At 57.1% G+C, this 20,265-nt stretch overlaps 5 protein-coding genes across 5 annotated transcripts; all 5 read right to left on the reverse strand.

The window, feature by feature from the left end:
- Positions 1 to 70: 70 nt before the first annotated feature.
- Positions 71 to 1,489, reverse strand: JKF63_00549 (uncharacterized protein; the record flags this gene model as incomplete). The annotated part of the gene is made up of 1 exon (XM_067896600.1): positions 71 to 1,489. One exon carries the CDS (start codon positions 1,487 to 1,489, stop codon positions 71 to 73), a length of 1,419 nt encoding a protein of 472 aa, XP_067752757.1.
- A 761-nt stretch (positions 1,490 to 2,250) lies between these two features.
- On the reverse strand, positions 2,251 to 3,390 carry JKF63_00550 (uncharacterized protein; the record flags this gene model as incomplete). Its single annotated transcript, XM_067896601.1, has 1 exon — positions 2,251 to 3,390. One exon carries the CDS (start codon positions 3,388 to 3,390, stop codon positions 2,251 to 2,253), a length of 1,140 nt encoding a protein of 379 aa, XP_067752758.1.
- Positions 3,391 to 4,364: 974 nt separating this feature from the next.
- On the reverse strand, positions 4,365 to 6,161 carry JKF63_00551 (uncharacterized protein; the record flags this gene model as incomplete). Its single annotated transcript, XM_067896602.1, has 1 exon — positions 4,365 to 6,161. The coding sequence occupies one exon, from the start codon at positions 6,159 to 6,161 to the stop codon at positions 4,365 to 4,367; it is 1,797 nt and encodes a 598-aa protein (XP_067752759.1).
- A 1,938-nt stretch (positions 6,162 to 8,099) lies between these two features.
- On the reverse strand, positions 8,100 to 9,866 carry JKF63_00552 (uncharacterized protein; the record flags this gene model as incomplete). Its single annotated transcript, XM_067896603.1, has 1 exon — positions 8,100 to 9,866. The coding sequence occupies one exon, from the start codon at positions 9,864 to 9,866 to the stop codon at positions 8,100 to 8,102; it is 1,767 nt and encodes a 588-aa protein (XP_067752760.1).
- A 1,324-nt stretch (positions 9,867 to 11,190) lies between these two features.
- On the reverse strand, positions 11,191 to 16,281 carry JKF63_00553 (uncharacterized protein; the record flags this gene model as incomplete). The annotated part of the gene is made up of 1 exon (XM_067896604.1): positions 11,191 to 16,281. One exon carries the CDS (start codon positions 16,279 to 16,281, stop codon positions 11,191 to 11,193), a length of 5,091 nt encoding a protein of 1,696 aa, XP_067752761.1.
- Between the last annotated feature and the right edge of the window lie 3,984 nt (positions 16,282 to 20,265).

The raw sequence follows: 20,265 nt of genomic DNA on the forward strand, positions 1-20,265 counted from the left end.
AAGTCAAACACAGAGGCATCGGATACAGAGAAGCTGCGCAGCAACTCTCCATCGCCTCTCTCTCTCTCTCTCAGCAACCTCCTGATTCGTCTTCCTCTTCATCGGCAAGCCGGCGCAAAAGAAAGCTGCCACCCTTCCGTGGAGACGGATGTGAATTTGAGATGCTGATCGGGGCTGCGAAGCGTGTACAAGATCCCTCAAAGGGGGCTGCCCCTGAGGTGACATGGACGGCGCGGGTGGTACGGCTCACGGAAGCATGAGGCGGCTTCGACGAATGAGATCCGCGCAGGCGGGTGGGCAGCAGCTCGTCGTCGGAGTCGGAGTCGTCGTCGTGGTCATTGGTATGAACAAAAAACTTGTTGTTCTTGCCACTGCTGCTCATGGGTGCAACGGCTGGCTCTGATGTCTTGACAGCTGCGGGAAATGGCCCGGAATCGAGAGCTTTGGCTCCATCCGGCCCCTGCGCCTCCGCCGTAACGCGACGATCGCCGCCGTAGCGGGCCAACACACGCGTCAGTTCACCCTCATCGGCAGGCATCGTCGTCTCGGCTACAGTGCTCTGTTGCTCCTGCTGCCGCTGCCGTGCACGCTGCTGGCGCTCCAGGATACGCCAGCGTCGCTCCGTATCCTCGTTGAATGCCCGAAGAGCACGCTCATCGGCGTCCGCCTCACCTTCGCCGCCGGTTCCATCGCCGTCGCTGTCGCTGTCGCCGCCAGCCCTAAACGCGCTCGGGAGCGGAGGAGAGGTTGAAGAGGATGGCGGCTGGGCAGGCACTGCCGCTGCACTTGTGGAGATCGATGTCGACCCGGTCTTGCCGCTGCCATTGGCATCCCCACCGTCCTTGTCGTTGTCTAGCTCATTCATGTAGACCTCGTCACGGCGGGGGCGGTTACGTAACATTGCAAGGAGGTCCCTGTCATCGTGACCAGCGTGCTTTTCTACAGCCTCTTCAATCTGACGGTTCCGCTCCTCCAGCTCGCGAACAGCTTCGTTTTCCTTCTCCAGCGCCGCCAGCGGGTTCAGCTCTGCCTCTTCCTTCGCTCTCTCCCACTCCGCCCGCGCTGCTTGGTTCTGCTTGTTGAGGGAGTAGAAGTCACCTTCGACTCGCTTGCATCCCCTATCACAGATGTAGCCGCCCGTGTCCTTCGGGGTCTCAGGGTCAGTGAGCAGATAATACTTGCCTTTGCAAAAACGACACAGTATCTCAAGCTCCCAGATGCGGATGCTATCGAGATAGCGTTTGTCGGTGGCCCGTCGGTTGGCGTAGACGTGACTGCCACGAGCGATGCGTCGCTGGCAGTGCTCACAGATTAGATCGAACGGAATGGCAAATGTCTGCCGTTTTACGTTGTCGTCGCCGTTGTCGCCAGCGCCATCGTGCTTGCGCTTGCCGCGTTTTTCCTGCCGCTGTTGCTCCTCGAGCTTCCGAAAGTCGACATCGGGTGCGATGTAGTAGCCGGAGCTGTACGTTGAATTAATTTTTGACATGACCTCTACGAAGTGTCGGTGCCCTGTGGGCAAAAAAAAAAAGAAACGGGTCGACTGCGACTATCAGGCACTCCAAGGGGGAGGGGGGGGAGGAGGGGGGAGGCTTTAGTGGATCCCTGGTGAAAATACCTTGCGCGTAGGTGTGCACAAGAGATCTGGCTAGTCGAGTCCAACAGAAGAAGTAAAATAGGTAGAATGGGAGAAGAAAGAGGAGAGGCACAGAAGCGGCATAAAGAGGTAGGGGAAGCAGTATGCGTGAAAAGGGAGGGGATAGAGAGAGAAAAAAAAATATGTAGGCGATATGGCGCGTGTGGTCAGACGTGCGTCTACAGTGACGCAAACACCCGAGATGACGATAAGCCCCCGTAAAGAAGACAAACATCACCTCACCTCAAATGCGAAACAAGCGAGAGCGCCGCATTGCGGGATCTGAGTCTCCGCCGTACCCTCCACGTGCAGATCCACCGAGAGGTTGTTGCCCTCCCTCCCCCCTCCCCCCTCCACACACACACACACAGAGAGAGAGACGTCATGGGAGACACAATGGTGAGATTCTTTTCTCCTTGCAACTCCTTCTTTCTTGTTTTGTGTGTGTGCGTGTGTGTGTAATTCATCTTCCCCCCTCATTGAGACACCCCTTGAAATGTTGTCGGTATCGTGGAGACCACTCGCATATGACAACCACAACCATCTGTGTCTCTTTGGAAAGGAAGCTTTACTTTGTGTGCATTACGCCGCAGTCCACAAGCCTCCCAGCCCATTCACGGTGAGTAACTCTCCTCGCCCACGGATGGGCCTGTTGGCAGGGGCATGTCTAGCCATCCCGACTCGAAACGCCTCAAAGTGGACAATGCGTGTACCTTCCTCCCTTTCGATTCTGCCTCGTCGCTGCTGTTAGTGATCAAATCCAAAAAATTGCACACCAAGTCTTCTCCCGAGGACGCAGCCTGCTCGCCCTCGGCCGACCTCATCACCTCGACACGGTACCCGCGCTGCAACGCAGCACGCAGCAGCCCTCGATTTTCGTAACGGTGAAAGGCAGTCAGAATACCCGGGAGAAGCGGGTTGCGTTGTCGAAGAATCTCCATCTGCGTACTGTCCGCCGAGCATAACGTGCGCAGGATGCCGGCGAAGCGCGTAGGTGGCGGCGGGAGAAGAGAAGTGGTATGTGGCAGACGCACCGGATACCCGTCCTCGTTCACCACTACCACCACCACCGGATCGGCAGCAGAAGCGCTCGCGGGGTCGGCTTCGCAGGAGCGCGGAGATTTCGGTTCGCCTGCGGCAGCCACAGGAGGAGATCCCATAACGTAATCCCCCCCGTCGGTGGGAAAAGTGAAGAAGTGAACGAGTGCATCTCTTTTGGCCTCAAGTGAGACATCGCCTGAGAGGCATGTATACAGCAGCTCCTCCACTGCGCTCTTTGGCGTCCTCGTTGGCGTGCTGGCCTGCCTCGATGTCAGGGACAGCACTGGCATCTGCCGATGATGCAGTGCGTACGCCACGGCGCCGTCTCCTGGGTCCTTGGATGTGACCAAGCACTCCCAGTCCCGCATAAAGGGAACGGTGTTGCTCACATCGCGCGTGTACACGTCCGCCTCCTCGGCCTGCCAGAATCGCAGTAGCTCCACTGTGGTAGAAAGGCTCGAAGACGCATCCCCAGAAGCGGTGACGGCCTCCGACTTTGCTGGGTAAGATTGACTCGCCTGTTTTATGGAGGAAACAAGACTTTTGCTGTCAACTACAACGAGCACACGAGCAAGCGCTGCTGCACAAACCTGAATCTGCCTCAGGAGCACAGCCGCCTCCCCTTCCTCTGCGTTTGAAGAAGTACTAATGTCCACGTATACGGTGACCCGCTCAAACCGCTTTCGGACGCTGTTTTCTGGCATGGCAGTCATGGTTGACCCTCCCCTCTCTGTGGGCGCTTCTATAGAAGACGATCTGAAAGCGCGAGTCAGGCACAGCCCGGGGGGAAGGAGGTCGCCAGGCTCGCACGAGGAAAAAAAAGTGGGAGGGAAGCAGGGGAAGGGGGGATGCAACGCGTAAGACGTATGGTGAAATACACAAGCGACGTGGCGCTGGGGCCCTTCGCTCTCCGTGCCAAGTTGACTAGAACAACACGAAGTGGCAGGAAGCAGCTCCTGTGTGTTGGGTTGTGTGTGTGTGCGTGTTTTTTCAGCTCCCCCCCCCCTTCCCCGACGAAGTGCAAGAAATACTCGAGCCGGTGCAGAAGGAAGGAACACGAGTGACTTGTGATGAAGGGGCAGATGAAATACTGTCTGCTGGCAACGTATGCGCGTGTGTGCAACAGGGCAGGGAAGAGAGCAAGAGCCGCAGATATAAATAAAGACCGATCTCAGCGATGCGCAGGGGAAGGTAGCCGGAAAAAAAAAAGAAAAGGGAAGAAGATTAAGGAGGAGGAGGAAAGGAGTACAGCAGAGTATGCAGAAGATAAAGGAGGAGGGGAGACCAGTGAAGGACGACGAGTGGTTGCGAGTACGACCGAGTCGACAAAGACGTGTTGAACGGTCTCTAGAGGCTCTGCATAAATCAAGACGGCACCCTTCACCCACACACTCCGCCTTGCATACATGACATCCACTCCCTCGCTGTGCCTCTGTTGCTAGGTCCCTCCGTAAGGGTTGATTTGATGTTTCTTAGTTTCTTTTGCAGCATGGAGATGAAAAGTGTACAGATGTCTGCGAGTCTGTGTGCGTGTGTGTGTGTGTGGATTGGGGAGGAGGCGGGGGGGCGGCGGTTAGTAGAAAACAGCAACCACATCATCCCTAATTCCTCTCTTCATCCCTCCCCCTTTCCTCCACCAATTCCAGAACACAATACCGCCCCCCCCTCACCCGTGTCCTCCGCTCAGTCACTCAATGGGGGGGGGGGGGGGCACACACACATCCACCCACCCCGCAGCGTTCAAGAGAGCACGCTGCTCAGCTGCGCACCTCGCCTGAAAAGACAGGAGCTCCTCATGCGCGTGTAGAGCACCCTTCAATGCCGTCCCCAAGACCATGACCTCCAATGGGACAATGATATAGACGCTCAGGCACGTCAGCAGCCAGGATGGAAGGAAAAAATGCACGAGCCGGCTAGTTTCGGCTGTCGCGGTATAGCTGGCAGTCAACACGCGCCACAAAATCCACAGCAGTTGACCTGCCACGAGGAGGCACAGAAGCAGGCGCAACTTGAGGAAAAAAAGAGTCGAGGAGCGGTGGAGAGCAGATTCGGCAAAACGACACCGTAGCACTGCAATGCGGCGCACCTGCTGCCTTTGCTGTTGTTCTTGGCGTTGGCGTTGGTAGTCCCCCAAGGAAGCCGCCGCGTCGTACGGTGACGACGGTGCATCGTGCTGCTCCTCTGCGGCAGCAACAAGGGTCATGGAAGGTGTCGACGACGCTGTTTCGGCTCTGCGCGTGGGGTGATGCGCGGCTGGAGTCAAGGTAGACGCCGCGATCTTTGAAAAAAGCCCACACTTGTGTGGTGTGGGGCCAGATGCGATGCCCTCTCTCCCACCGCACCCCTTCATCTCCCTGTTGTGTTGATGTGCCGGAGCCGGTGCAGTCGAAGGGAAACTCGTCATGAAGGCCTCAGCCGCTTCTGTCCATGGATCACCCACGCAGAGCCACACGAGAATGCACGCCACAAACGCACTTGGTAGTGCAATACACAACGTCCAGTTCCAAGCTGTGGCGATAAACTGATCCGCCAGCACTAGCAGCTCCATATACAGTGTCGCGTGGTGGAGTGCAGTGCAATACCGTGCCCTTCGAGGGAAGGCCACTAAGCTTGAGGGAATCGCTGATGTCGCATCCGTTGTGCTCCAATTACTGTTTTGTTGATGCTGGCGCTGCTGTTCAACATGTCGGCACCACACGCTATACACATCTTCCCACAACTGCTCTGTCCATCCTGCTGGCAGAGACAACGAGCCCATGGCGCAAGCGACGTGAAGCCACATCGCCATGGAACCATCTAGGTCCTCCACCAAGTGGATATGCTCAGCAGACGGCACGTGGTAGAGGCGCTGCAACGACTCCGGCGCGACGCCGTCTCTGCGGAGACCCGCCTCACGGGTGGAGATGAGATTCAAAAGGTTTTCAAGACGCCTCCTCTTCTCATATGACCACGAAAGCTGCAGTGGGAGCCGCAGATCACGTGGCGGAAGCGAGACAAACGAAACGGCAGCATCGTCAAGGTGGCCGCTTATCTCACTGATGTTCTGCTCGTGAGATTCAACAACAGGTTCAGTTTGCGTCGCCGCACGACTGCTCATCTCCACTGGATCCCGAGGCGTTGCGTTCCTCACTTCATCTCGCACCGCGGCCTGACCAGTGACATTGCAGCCATTCACGTCTACTCCCGCTTCCTCGCCACTCAACGAAGCGAGGAGCCTCTCGAGAAACGAAATGTACGTGTCCGGGCAGCCGCGGCCAAACTTTTTGCAGGCGGTGTGAATGCCGAGATCCGGCGGTGGATCGGGTAGCGCCTCCAAATGATAGTTTGGACTGTCGAGCAAAGCCGCACGCAGTTGTGCAACACGGCTGTCTTTTTTGTGCTGGGGTGTCGAGGAGGTGCCGAAGGTAGGCGCGGCGAGCGCGGCTAGGCAAATAGCCGATAGAGCAAGACACCACGCCAAGAACACCAGCCGCGCCACAGCCATCAAGCAAAGGAAGCAAGAGTGAATTATGAACGCTGGGATCGAGTTGACAACGGCAGAGGGGAGGGAGGGGGGGAGGGGGGGATCGAAAGGATCTGCCTCTCCCAGGGAAGGCGCCAGCGGTGTACAAAAACAATTGCCTCAGGGTATTCGACAACTCACCCTTTTCCAGACCCCGTAGACGCTGGCATTATGTCTCCCAGAAGTCAGATGCCGGCAATATATGCGCATGTACGTATGTTGGGGGGGGGGGGGAGTGACGACCATAGTGTAAGGAAAAAGAAAGCAATGCAGGCAGTAGGAAGAAAAAGGCACGTGATACATGTAAAGAAAACGTGAGAAAAACGTCGCCAGCTGAGTGAAGAGGCCTCCCCCCTTCTCCTCCTCCCCCTGTCTGCTGAGGATACCTCATGGGGATCAGTGTACACACGTACGCATTCTCTGCCAAGCTTGGGAGGACTTGATCCGTCCACCTAACAACGGCAACAGTCACACCCGACCACTGCTATTTGTTTTTTTTTTCATCACACAGTTGCCTCCTCTCGTGCAGGGGAACACTCCCAACGACTCCCTCTCCCCCACCCACCCAGTGAATATATATATATATATATATATATCGGGGAGGGCGGGTTGAACATGAACGCATCAGTCATACCTAAACAGACACAAACACCAAAGATAAATACAACAGTTTTATTACCTCTCCTCGGCTAAAAGTAAGGGGGAGACCCCTCTCTCCCTGACTTTAAGGGTTCTTGGCGGGTGTCATCCAGCTTGGCTATTCACTTGAGCAGGGGGGAACAGAGAGAGAGAAACCCAACCAACGCACCAGTGCCCACTTTGACGACCTAGAACCCCACCTGAGACCTTGTTAGGGGGGGGGAGGAAGGGAAGAGGGGTGGGGGGGAAGAGCACCACCCGACACCACTGTAGGAGGGAAGCATCGCACACCCATGGCAAGAGAGAGAGAGAGAGACAGAGAGAAACGAACCTACTCACCGCCAGCACCAACTAACCAGGGATTGAAAAAAGGGGGAGAGGGATGGAGGCAGTAAAATTCAACAGAAAAAATGAGATAGAGAAACGGTAAGCGCACGCCAAGTCGGACGATAAAAGAAGTCAAGACGCAGACAAAACATCATGCCCGCACAGCACATCATACAGGTGAACGGAGAAGGAGAACACGTGTTCAAGAGAGAGGGAAGAGAAAAACAAACAAACACACACACACACACACACAGAGAGGCACAGAAGAGACCAAATAAACAATGAAAAAACGCAGAAACAACGATATTTCTTTGTTCTTTGCTTTTTCGTAGCTTGGAGGGGGGGGAAGGGGGAGGGGAGAGGGAGGGGAGGGGGAGGGGGCATGTCTAGTCTGGGCTAGCCTGACGGTGTGGAATATGAAAGAAAAAAAGAGGGAAACGTGGAAGCAGGGGGGGGGGGAGGGGGAGCGGGGGAGTGTAAATCCTACGATCAGGAGCAAGCAGAGAGAAGGGGAAAAAATTCTTTTCAAAACAAAACGCACACATACACACACATTTTTCCAACGAAATGCCCAACCAAAAAGGCGAGAGAGAGAGAGAGAGGGGGGATTAGAGGGGGGAGGGGGAAGGGGAAGGGGGAGGTGAGAGAGAAACAAAAGCCCTTCCCCGCAAGACATCTTGTGTGGACAACGTTTTTTTTTTCTCGAGCGTGGTGAGTGTATGATGGCGCACATTCGAGGGTGCGCCATTATTCGGCATGTGCCAGTGGAGTTGAAACAATCCAAGTGTTGCAAAGCGCTTCGCTTGTGCACTTACAGGCGCAAGCACATGCACACAACAAAAAGCAGTCGACGAGTTAGAAAACAAATCTGCGCGGCGGCGCGGAAAGAGAATGTGTGTGTGTGTGTGTGTCACAAGTCCTCTGGTTTAACCACACGCGATCGTAGAACTCCCCTCACATGCCAGACCTGAGCAATTCGCATACGCAGTCAAAAGGCAAGTAGAGGAGAGCTGCAATCACCGCCATCCGCCAAATCACAGCGTAGTGTCGCTGTGTCATGTCGACCGCGTAGAACCACACTGAAAAGAGCGGCACCGGTCGAGACGAAGGCAGCGGTACGGCAAAGCCGCTCCAAACCACCTGCCACGAGTACAACACGGACATGGCGCAGACAGAAACGATTGTGCCCAGCTGGCGGGTCAGCCATAACGACAGGACCGCAGAACCCATGCCGTAGCCGGCGTAGTACATCCAACATTGCTCAAAGTGACGCAGCTGGTACGTCAGTGCTGAGCCTCGACGGTGTAAGCCATTTGGCTGCTGCTGTGCGGCGTACCGGTAGTCGAACACGTAGAAGGCATAAAGCTGCGCATTGAGCACTGCAGAAATCAATGTACCGATCAGCGGCAGTCTCTCTATTGTGGATGCGAAGACCGCAAACGACATGGTGGCCAGCGCTTTGAACAGTATCTCGCTGATGGATTCTAGCTGAAGAACAACAGCCGCGAATAGATCGGGGCTTGCGGAGATGGGCTGTGGTTGGTGCTGCGATGCTGCCGATCCTCCCTGCGCATGATGATGACGGGGAAAGGGAGCGGCGGCTTTGGAGGAGTCACCCAGTACCCAGTCTTGTAGCACTGTTGTCGGACCCTTGTGCGTTATCATACGCCAGGCTGTGTTTGTGGTGTGTCGTAGGTAGGGCAGCACAGAACAAAGGAGTGCCCTGCTCATTACTCGTATCGAAGAGAAGAACTCTTGTGCCTCGTTGCAGGTGCCACTCTCGCCGTTGCCGCTGCCGTCGGTGGCGGAATACAAGGGAATAGGGGAAAGCCAAGGCACCACCGCGCCGACTGCGATGAAGGGGGGAGGAGGTTGCGACGTGGGGGATCCTCGAGGGGAAACACTGACATCACCACCACCACTCGCCCCGGTGTTTCCTCTTGGGGACTCGGTGGTAGGCGACTCGCGTAGTTCGGTGCCACGGAGCACCCACCCCTTGCGCACCAGCCACGTTTCGCGGTAGAGCTGATTGAACCATATAAGTCCAATAATCTGCAACAAAGTGTAGAAGGGCCACTGGCCAACGTACTTGAACATCCACAAACTCAGACGCACCCACAAAAACAACAGCAAGTACACCAGGGAGGTCATCACGGACTTTGTTGAGGCACCGCCGCTCTGACTAGGGATATCCGCTGAGAGACTCGCAGAGGTGGCGGTTGCACCACCGACAGCCATACCTTTCTGCGACAATGATGTGCTCGAGGCAAGGCAGTGCGAGAGACCCACGTACACGAGCGTCACAGCAGCAAGAGCAACGTTCGCTAGGAGATTCTTGCGGAGAAGCATCCACAGCTTCGGGTCCCGCTCTAGCAAACTCCAGGATGGCATCAAAAAGGTACGCGCCAGGCAAAGGGCATCGGAGTTGGTCCCAGGTATGACTGCAGTCCGCAGCAGCGGCTCAGAGGGCCCTGCTATCGGCGCCGACGGAGGTGAGCCCTCCGCAGGATCCCTCTCAGTCACATCTGCCAGCGGTGTTGAAGAAAACGATGGTGGTGTCGATTTGACCTGCGTGTCCGTTGCCTCGGCACCGTCGCGGCCACGCCGCTTATCGAGTAGCGTGGAGGACAATACAAAAGACACGCCGAAGCTCTCCACGACGCCTTGAAAGAAGTTGTATACCTCCTGGCGCGCCTGAGACAAGACGACGCACTGCGGCATTTGGGAGCGTTGGAAAACGCGCTAATAAGGGGTGGGGGGAGGAGGGAGGGAGGGGGGGGGGGCAGATCACGGACTGCAGCAAACCTGCGCGGCTGAAAAAGTCCTTGCACACCCCTGTATATGCTCAGATGAATGGGTTGATGTCGAGCCAGGCCTCCGGGAATGCGCCCAAAGCTACAGAGAAAAGGAACAAAGGGTTTGGTGGATGAGCATAGGATACTGGGGGGGGGGGGGGGGTGGAAGGGGGAGAGAGGGAGATGAAAAGCGGTGAAAAGTGGAGAGTTTCGGGGGAAAGAGGAGGAGCCTCGAGTATTTGTTGTCTCTTTCCTTACTGGGTACCCCCCCCTCTTACATGCATGGCCACCGCCGCCTTCAACAACACTCAAATAAAAGTGCGATAAACGAAGAAGGGGTAGCACAAGAGACATCTCGCTCTTGTTGGTTTCTTCATCTCCAGTCGAAGCATGCGTACGTTTGACAGGAGTGGCCTTTTCGTTCAGGAGACGAGAAAAAGTCGCCCCCCCCCCCGCTTTCAGGACGATCACAGCCACGTGGAAGCGGAGGTGTGGGAAGAAAGAGAAGTGGGGGTGCTTCAGCTATGAGCATTATCACATTTTATCTTCGCATAAACGCATTGCCTACTGAGACTCACAACACAAATACACTCCCAGCACCAGAACTAAAACGCCCAGGCGTACGTGACTTTGCATCGTTTTTTCATCGAGACCGTGCATTTGAAACCGCGCATGTCATCATCAGCAAACACACACACACCGAACAGCATATCCACCGAAACACACCGGCAACTACGAAGACACGCTCAAGAAAAAAGGACAAAAAATAGGCAGGGGGGATGACCACAAGAAATGAGAGAGGAGAAAAAAAAAGACGTGGTCAGCGCACACAGAACTCGGTCACGACACGGTGCGTACAGAAAACTCAGCAATTGAGGCGCACAATCACCGATACACACACACACACACACACACACACACACACACACACACACACCGATACATCCGCATACTGACAAAATTGGTGATACATTTGTGTTTGTGTGTGTGTGTGTGAGCGTGAGCGTGAGCGTGAACGTGACTGGGTCGACATGTGCAAATGCATGTATATTTTCTTTCCTGGGCGGAACGCTCAAGTCCACCTCACACAGCCTAACGCAAAGCAGAACTTACCCACAAGAAAAAAAAAGTGAGAGAGACAGGGGAGAGGGATATCGAGAGAAACAGCGCATACACACGCCGCCTACACATACGAAGAAAGAGAAATAATCTCCATGACGCAGCCACCGCAACACATAGAGCCTCTGTGTTCAAGCCTCCATAAGGCGCAAAATGTTATCATAAAGGAATGACTTGATGGACTCAGCAGAGGCTAGTGGCGTCGCTTCCGGGTCCGGTGACCCTTCCTTGCCGTGCTCCTCAATCAAGATGGTGTTGCTTAGCGAAGTGAAAGCAGAGATGTGCATGTTGGTGGAAGCGAGTGGTGGTGAGTTCAAGCCGGTTGTCGTGCCACCCGCAGATCCACTCTCACTATGAGTCTCGGCAGGAGACGCCGACGATGGCACCGGCGCAGGAGAAAAAGTTGCAGAGAGATTGCTCGAGACATGATTACCGCCAGCGGCTGCTGCTGAAGCGGCCGCAGTGACGTTTCCAGACGCTGGTGCCGCCGTTAGCGGCGAGTTCGTAGGCGGAGACACGCCGCTTGAAACTGAAGAGCGACGCAGGATGGGCTCCGGCAACAGCTGGCCCGCCCCAGGAGAGTGTGACACCGTGAGACTTCGCAATCCAGTGCCCGAGCCAGGCGTTGGACACACATTGCCTCCACAAACTAAGCCACCTGCAGTGGTGCTGGATGTCGAAGCAGCTGTCAGAGGTGCTGTACTCCCTACGGTGGTTGCTAGCACTGGGGCGGGTGGTCGGGCTTCTGACCCCAGGCAACTCTGCAATACCGCACACGTCCGCTGCGGCCACCGGACACACGCCAGATACACCTCTCCCTCACGCACCGGGAGCTGCCTTCCATCCGACTCTAGGATAGGAGAAAGGATATATTCTTGAAAAAGCGCCAGGTCCTTGGCGTGAGAACGACGAAGAGCCGAAGTGTTATCGAATACACGCCGAAAAGGTGCATGCGATGGTATCGAAGCGGCGGCGGCGGCCGCCGCACCCTCAAAGCCACCGCTACGGCGCCGAGGAGAGGCCCTTGCGGGGGCACCAGCCGCGGCAGGAGACGGTTGGCGCAGTGGCGTCGCCTTTCCCCGCAGCGATTTCTCCTCGTCGGCGCAGTGCACGCCACGTCCACGGGCGGCGCCACGGCAGCGATCTGGCGCTGTCGTGGGTGGCAGCGTTTGGGGCACCGGTACAGAACTGAAGATGGAGTCGTAAAAGTACACCGTCGGCAACAAGCGATGAGAAGCGTTGGCTTTGTGCGCAGCTGGAGCGCTCGCCAGAGAAGGTGCGCCGCCCAAACGAAGGCCGTGTAATCCGCTTGGGGCGTCCAACTGAATAGGAGGAGAGCCGGACATGGGGAATCCCGCTACCCCATATCTGGGAGAGGTCGTGCCTCCGCGCGCCTCCGGCCAACCATCCTCGAATATCATCGGCGTGCTGCCCCTACGGCTGCCGGAGTTGCCAAGGCTCAGGCGGTGCAACGCAGCAGCTGCGAAAGGATCACCACTGTCGGTGGGAACGTTCAGTGGGGTGACCGCCGCCACACTCGGCGAGTAACGAGTAGGTAAGCCGTGCTCGTCTATGCCCGCAGTGCCACCGGTGGTGGTTTGGTACGCTGCAGGCGTCCCCACCACCACGTCTCCTCGAGCCGTGAAACATCCTCCATATGCACTGTGTGGCGCCATTACCTGCAACTGCGTCGGCTCCGACCACGCCTGCCGCTTGCGCTCTTCTATCTCTGCATAAAGCCACTGTCGCACCTCATCCAGTGCGCTGAGACACTGCTGATGCAGTTGCGAGTCGACAGAACCGAAGGCGCCGAGTACGACGAAGTAGCCGCCCCTCTCCAGGAGAGTTGGCAGTTCACCGTCGGCAACGAGGAAGGGCTTTATAGGTGGAAAGAGGCGCGCGACTGGCCGATACAGCGACACAACATACTTGACTAATGCCGCATCACACTTTGAGGAGGCCACCGCCTTGGTTGGGGTGCCAGAGGCCGTCACCTGCTCTGCGAGGGAGCGCAGAGACAGACCGTCTTCGCACGCGTCTGGGTTGCTGCCCTCTGACAACGGCGAGGGGTCGGACGATAGAGTGGGATGCAGAACCTCTTCCTCGTGCTGCCGCCGGCGCAACGCAGGGGACACATCCTCCTCCTCAACGCGCAGCACATCAGCCGAATCACTGGACCAGGGAAAGTTCTTCCCCTCGGGATCGGTGCAGAGATTGTTCTCACCATGCAGCTGCACAACCGTCCAAAGTCCATCGAACTGTGGCTCAGATCGATTCGGTGATGCCGCAGTGGCGTCGTGGAGAGTCGTGGACGTGCCGACGGCGTCGCCAGACTCATCCTCGACACCGTATTTGCTTTCAGCGCTGCTGTCACCCGCATGCGCCGCCTCCTTGCGCACTGGGTTCTCGGACTGGTGGCGCTGGTGCTGCTGCTGCGCATAAGGTAATTCGACCACCACCATGCGCGGGAATGAATTGACGCGAAAGATGCTGCGCGCCATATCACTCACGTGCTTCTGCAGATCTCCCTCTGGTGTGCTTTGGGCTACATATGGAGACACGCAGAGCCAGTCCGCCGGCATATCGGCCATCGCAGAGCACACGGCCTGTAGAGACTCATCAGCACTGATATAAATGACCTGCACGCGACGGGACGGTGACGAGGCGGCAGCGGCAGGCTTGCTGGCCCCCGTAGCCGCCCCACCATGTGGTGACACACCTGCCATGCGCGCTCCGTCGTCGGATACGTTGCCGCCGTGCGCGTCGACGCCAGTGAGGCTGCTGAAGCTGCGTGTGTCACAGCGACTGTCGATCCCTCCAAAACCACCGGCAAAGCCGCCTGCACCGTTGCCATTCCATTCCACCGACGATTCACTAAAACCCTTCAACGAAGTGAACGGCGCCGCATCGCCCTCCTCGGCGTTGAGGTAGCGATCGAAGCCTCGCATGCCCGGGACACCCAGACCTACGTGTGTCTGTCGTTCATCGCCACAGCCGTTGGGAGCGATTTCTTTCCCGAAGGCCGGTGCGTCAGTCAAGGCATCCTTAGGCGCGTTGATCACGCGGCAAAGGCTGCGCACGGCCCGCAAAAACGACGCCATCCCAGGATGCCAACCCGCGCCAAAGAGAATCAAAACGTGCGTGCACCACTTGAACTTGACGTCCATCTCACGCTGCCATTTCTCGAGGAGTCTTGCCATGATCCGCTGCGTCGCAGTATCCGGCGGTGCCGAGGGGACAAACGATGGTGGCTGCGGCTGATGAGGCGAATCGCGCGATGCGGCCGTGCGACGCGAGCTTCGATCCTCAATGCTGTCCGCGACCGACAGGGAAGGAGCCCCAGAACCCTTGCTGGTGGCGTCCGCCACAAACTCGCGCACCGCATCCTGCGTGAGAGGGGCAACGCTGGGCTCCTCTACCCTGTTTCCAAACTCTAGCGTCGACCGAGCAATGTCGCCAGCGGACTGACCCGCCCGCTGTCGCACCTCCCTAGCCGTCACCGTGCACAAAGCAAGGCGTCGCAGCGGGTGCAATGGCAAGCACTGCTCAGAAGGCATCGGTGGCACACTGTCTGTTAACGTGGTCAGCTCCACCTGCTCTGTGGCCGCTTTCTGAATCTCGCCAGACTGCGGAGAAGCCGTCTCGTGCACCGAGGGGGCAGATACTGGCTCTCCCACGGCAGCCGATGACGACGACCCAGAGACAGAAATACTGGTGGATCGATTGCTGAACTTGGCCTGACGGAACGCCCTGGACGACGGTACCACGGCGGTAACGGCGTTGGCGCTAGACGATCTGGCCAAGCGTCGCAGGCCTGTTTCCTTGGCCAAAGATGACCCCGTTGCTCGGCAAAGCTCGCTCGAGTCCTCTCTGTCATCCTCCGAATCACTTTGCCGCCTTGTACTGCGAGTTAGCGGCGCGGCCGTGCGAGAGATGCCTACATGTGATGGGGGCAACGGCGGCGACAAGTCGCCCCGGCTCGTCTCGAACACGTTTGTCTCCTCCTCCTCCTCCTCCTGTGCGTTCGTCAAGACCACCGCTTTTTTTTCGCCATCGAGCCGCCCCTTCCCAAGGGCAAGGTGAGGGACAGTGGTAACAGTGCCTACGCTCTTCGCTATCAAGGGCGGCAGGGCGTACACCATTAGCCGATCCACCAACACGTCATTCCACGGGAACCTCGAAGAAAACACTGGCAGCAGCGCTGGTGGCGACTGCGGAACTGGGAAGGCCCCTGGCGCGGCAGCCACACCGTGCTCAGATATTGTTTCGTGCGCAACCGTTTCAGACGCCTCGTAATAGGTGGGCGACAGTGGCGCATGAGTCGGTGGAACATGAACTACTGGCGCCTGGCCACGCGCCTCTTCCTCTCCAATAGCAGATGATGCGGCCCCTTGAGACGCATGGATCCAGCTTGTCTGCGACTTGAACACTGGGGTCATTGTATCCATGTCCAAGTCCTTCACTACAAGAACGCTGGCAACGTCGCCGCAGTAGGCCTTCGCGTCCCAGCTGGGGAATGCCTCGTCCCCCTTGATCCTGGATGCATTGGCCGATGGAGAGAATTCTCGAGGTGGTGAGGTAGGAGCGCTCTGCTGCTGCTGCTGCTGCTGAGGTAAAGATGAAATCTGGGACATCGGCTCAGCCATGAGGCTGATCGATCTCTCATATATTTCCTCTGATGTATCGCCCAGCGTCTCTGGGGGAATATTTTGATCCGCTGTGAGGCAAGTGCGAAAAGTCTTCGTAACGCCAAAGGCCTGCCGGTCGCCCTCTTCGCCCTCCGTCCCATCGCGACCAGAGCTCAACACGCTCTGCTGCATGCCGCCTGAAAACTCACTGTTCCTCCTGCTCGCGTGGTGAAGTAGAGGTGATACGGGCATGGGAGATGTCGATACCTTCACTGGTGCCCCTGTCGAGGCTGCGAAGGGGTGACTGCCTTCATCTCGGTAGCGCGCTGTCACGGGAGCTGTCTTCATTGGGGTCGGTTCAGCGGTGGACACATGTGGGTCAAGCACCGAGACAGAGTCTTCACGGATGCCAGTGGAGCCAGCGGCGTTGGAGCCACAGCGCCCTGGCGTGTGCACAGAATCATAAGTTGACGTGTCGTCATCGTCGACAGCGACCTTGACGGATGCAACCGGAGAGTTCGTGCTGAAGCGATCTATCGGCGTGGCACCGTCGTCCGCAAACGACGCCGGCGCCCTCGTGCACTTCAGCGCCATTGGCGCACGCGACTTCCGTGGTGACGGCAACCTCCTTGCGACGCACAGCTCACTGCTGTGCACTTCGTCGTCTTTAGGGGGCTGTAGTTTAACAAGTGTCTCCTGTGACGCATCGCTGGTGTGCGGCGAAGGAGACGACGCGTTTCCCGAAGCTCGCACCGCTGCCGAAGCGAGTGAGCTTCTTGCGCCGGCAGAGAGTGATGCAGCCACTGCTGCTGCAGATGCTGCACAAGCCGTGGTACGCGTTGCAGAAGCCTTTGCGGTGCAGGCATCTACTTCATCGATAAAGCGCGCAAACTCCTCTTCCATGTGTTGGAGTGCCTCCACCGTCACAATTTTTCCAGTTGGGTCGACGAGCACTACAGCTGGCCAAGATTGTATATTGCACATCTGCACGACTCGCCGATAACCGTCGTTGCTCTCGACCGCATACCAGCCGCCGTAATAGGGGTTCTGCGTTATCTCACTATCAAAGACAACGGCCTCTGGGCTGAGAGAGAGATCCGGCTGGCCATCAAGGAGGTGACGCAAGACTGAGCTGAGCCGCTGCGTGGCAACCGCGTCAGCGTTGCCGAGGCCTCCTCGCACCAGCTCGCGCAACCCTGCTGCAGTAGTAGTTCCTGCTTCGCAAGTGCGCATATTATCCCACTCCATGGAATGCTCGCCAGCGTTCGCTTGAAAAGTATCGGCCAAGAAAGACCGCGGTGAAGCCAAGGCGGGAGTGGCGGGAGTGGCGGGAGTGGTCTGGTATCCACCACCACTGCTCGCCGTGGCGCCAGAGTGCATCGAACCTCCGCGCGCGCCGTGAGTGCCAGTGGGGAGGGGCGAGGGCCCCGGTAAAAGGCTGTACGCGTGTGTTCGAGAACCACCGGGCGATGGGGAAGGTGTGTTACCTGCTCCTCCGACCGGGGTGACCCCGGGAGAGGTCGAAACCGCGCTGCCGTGCCCGTCCGCGCCAGCACAAACGCTGGTGTTTCCCCCAAGGATAGAAGTACCCCTCATCTCGCCCGTGCTGCTACGCATGGGTTCTCCTGTGGTGTACTGTAGTTCCACAACCGCGACGGGGGCCTGCCCAGCGGCAGTCGTGTCGAGGTCGTCGTCGACCTTCCGTAGCGAACCGCTGGTCTTCCTCTGCATTGGTCTCTGGTGTTTCAAAGAGTCTAACAGGAGGCAGTAGAAGAGCAGCAGCTTTTGCTGTGTGCTCAAAGCAGCAGCAGCAGCACGCACAATGGCTTGCTGGGCGGCCGCACTCGGGCCGCAGCCAGGGCCACCATGCGAGGTGTGGTGGTTGCCGTGGTGCCCGCCAACAGCCGCCGCTGAGGTGCATGCTGAGTGGTCAACAGACTTTCCCCGGGGCGTGGAGAGGCTCCGTCGCCCGCCGCAGGTAGACAGTGTATGAGAGCCCATTCCGGAGATGAAATTTGAAGACGACGACACGTTGCTGCTTAGACGAGGCTTTGTGAGATCCACCTGCGGGCTTTGAAGGTGAGCTGATGCGTGATGCGCACGCGCGCCAGCGCCACTAGCCCCCGCGCCGGTGTTAGTTGGAGCGGCAGCACCGCTGGCGCTGACGCTACGCCACAACGCCGCAGCAGCTCTTTCCCCTGGCCGGTGAGGTGGAGGCAGATACAGTAGCACGTACTTGCCCGAAATCACGTTGGTCGGCACACTGTACTCTAACCGATGAGACCGAGTGAAGGGGCGTCCCGCAGCAACTGCAGCCCTGTTGCCTCCGCCGGGTGGGTTGTGCGCCGCACCGCTAGTGATTGCCGGTGAAGGCTGGCCGGGAATTAAGGGGCTACCCCCAGATCCTTCAAGCGGAAGAAAAGGTGTTGTGGCAGCTGCGGCTGCCGCAGGAGGGCAGGGCGGCATGCCACCAGCTGTCAGCGACGTTGAGGAAAGGTGAGACTCCGTCGATTGCGACCGTGGATTCGTCGCTGAGACACGGCCACTCCCTGATGTAAGCGTACGTGGCAGAAAAGGTGACGAGGACATCGGTGGCTCAGCACCAATGCTGCGTCTGAGCGGGGGCGCCCCCCCGCCCTCGCTACCGTCGTTGTCTTTGTCGCTGCCAGTACCGGCACCGGCCACATCCGGCACCACCAGTGCGCCCCTCAGTGACTTTATCACGAACGTCTCGGACTGCAGAAAACCTGCTCGTAGACGAAGTGGGGGGGTGCCATCGAGTTGCACTTTTGACATGTCAAGCGGCTCATACCGTTTTGTGGCGTACAGAACGCCTAACAAGTAGTCCATCCCAAATATGTGTCTCCTCTTTGGGGCAAGTTGGGTTCCGTTACAGCGGTGTGTGTGTGTGTGTGTGTGTGTGTAAACAAAAAAAATGTAAAACGATTTCCCCTAAGCGTGGGCCCTCGGTATGTGTATGGCTGTGTGGCGGGTAAATCTCCTCCCGCCTCCCCCACCCAACGCTCTCTCTCTCCCGCACCCTCTTCCCTCTCCTCTCAATGAGTTGTTCTCTCTATTGATCAGTAGAAGCCCACCCACCCCAAAAAAAAAAAAAGAAGGGGGAGAGGGAGGGGGGCTGGGGATAGATAAATATATATATTTATATATAAACAATGAGAGGGTACACTGGAAGACACCCCCGGCGAAGAGGGATGCGGACCGCTAAGGCGCCCCTGACTTGACTTTCTACCCCACTCAGACCTCTACAAAATGATCAAAAGAGCAATGCGCGGAAAAAAAAGGGGGGTGGGGGTGGGGTGGGTGCAACGATGATGTCAATCTGGATGGTGTGCCGAGATGGCCGATCCTTCACAAGTGGAACTCCTCGTCGCCGTCAGGGTGGCGCAGCCGTAAGAAATTAATAGAGAAAACACCACTAAATCACCCAAAAGGGAGAGTGTGGCGGGGAGAAAAATAAGCAGTCGGAACGGAGGGGGAGAGGGGGAGGTGGGGGAAGGGGAGGGGGAAGGGGAAGGGGAAAGGGGAAAAGCGAGGACAAGATGCCCAACGTGCAAAGCCCGGACACAGGACCACACCAGGACACCCAGACAAACACTATTGCGCCGGCACGCGCAGATGAAAGCGAGAGAGAAAAAAAAAAGAGGGGGCCTACGCCTCTACCCAGTGCCGCACCTGCAGTGCGTAGTTGAGGGAAGAAAAATGCGGGGAGGGGGGAGATGCAACGGAGTGGACTAGAAGCCAGCAAAGGAGGGCGTCAAAAACGCACGTGTTCAGGCAGGGGCTGGGTTGTTGCCAGATTGTCCGGAAGATACGGGGCTTTCGGATGCGCAAATGTTGCTGATTAGCTCGTGTACAAACAAGCAGCCGACGTCTTGATAAAAGCCGAGGGAAAGGGGGGCTTCAGAAAATGCGAGGAAAGATGGCACTGGCAGCGGGGGGACCAGGAAAGGGGTGGGGGAGAGGGAGAGAACGGAAGGGGGGGGTGAAAGAAAAATAAACACTGATGCGTCGCAACAGCGCACCGTCCACCTAATCGAGAACGATGCCGCCCCCCTCCACACACACACTCCCCGGTCGAGTAAGAGAAAAATCGGAGTGGGTAAAGGGAGGGAGGGGGGACAGTGAAGAGCTGGGGAGAGGTTTACACGCCACAATGACCAGTTGTCCAAACAAACCAAAATGTCAAGATAAATGGGGCACTTACTAGAAACTGCGGCAATAAATGAAAAAAAAAACGGTCACACCAGTGTGCCTTTATGTGTATTGTTGGCGAAGATGTGGCGTTAGTGCAGAGGGAGAGTAAAAGAGAAACAAAAGAAAAGAATTTGATCTTCCTTTGAGAGCAATGTCCTAAAGAAGGGGCAAGAGAAAAAAAAGAAAAAATAGATAAACAACTGCGTGGTGTGATACACATACACATACACACATATATGTATATATATATACGCATACGCATACATGTGTGTGTGTGCATGTGTGCATGTGTGTATGTGTGGAGATCGGAGTGAAAATACGATGGATAAGGAGGGGAGAGAAAATGTAGGAAACGTATTGTCA

Source organism: Porcisia hertigi, chromosome 36 (assembly GCF_017918235.1).
Source record: "Porcisia hertigi strain C119 chromosome 36, whole genome shotgun sequence".
NCBI lineage: Eukaryota > Euglenozoa > Kinetoplastea > Trypanosomatida > Trypanosomatidae > Porcisia > Porcisia hertigi.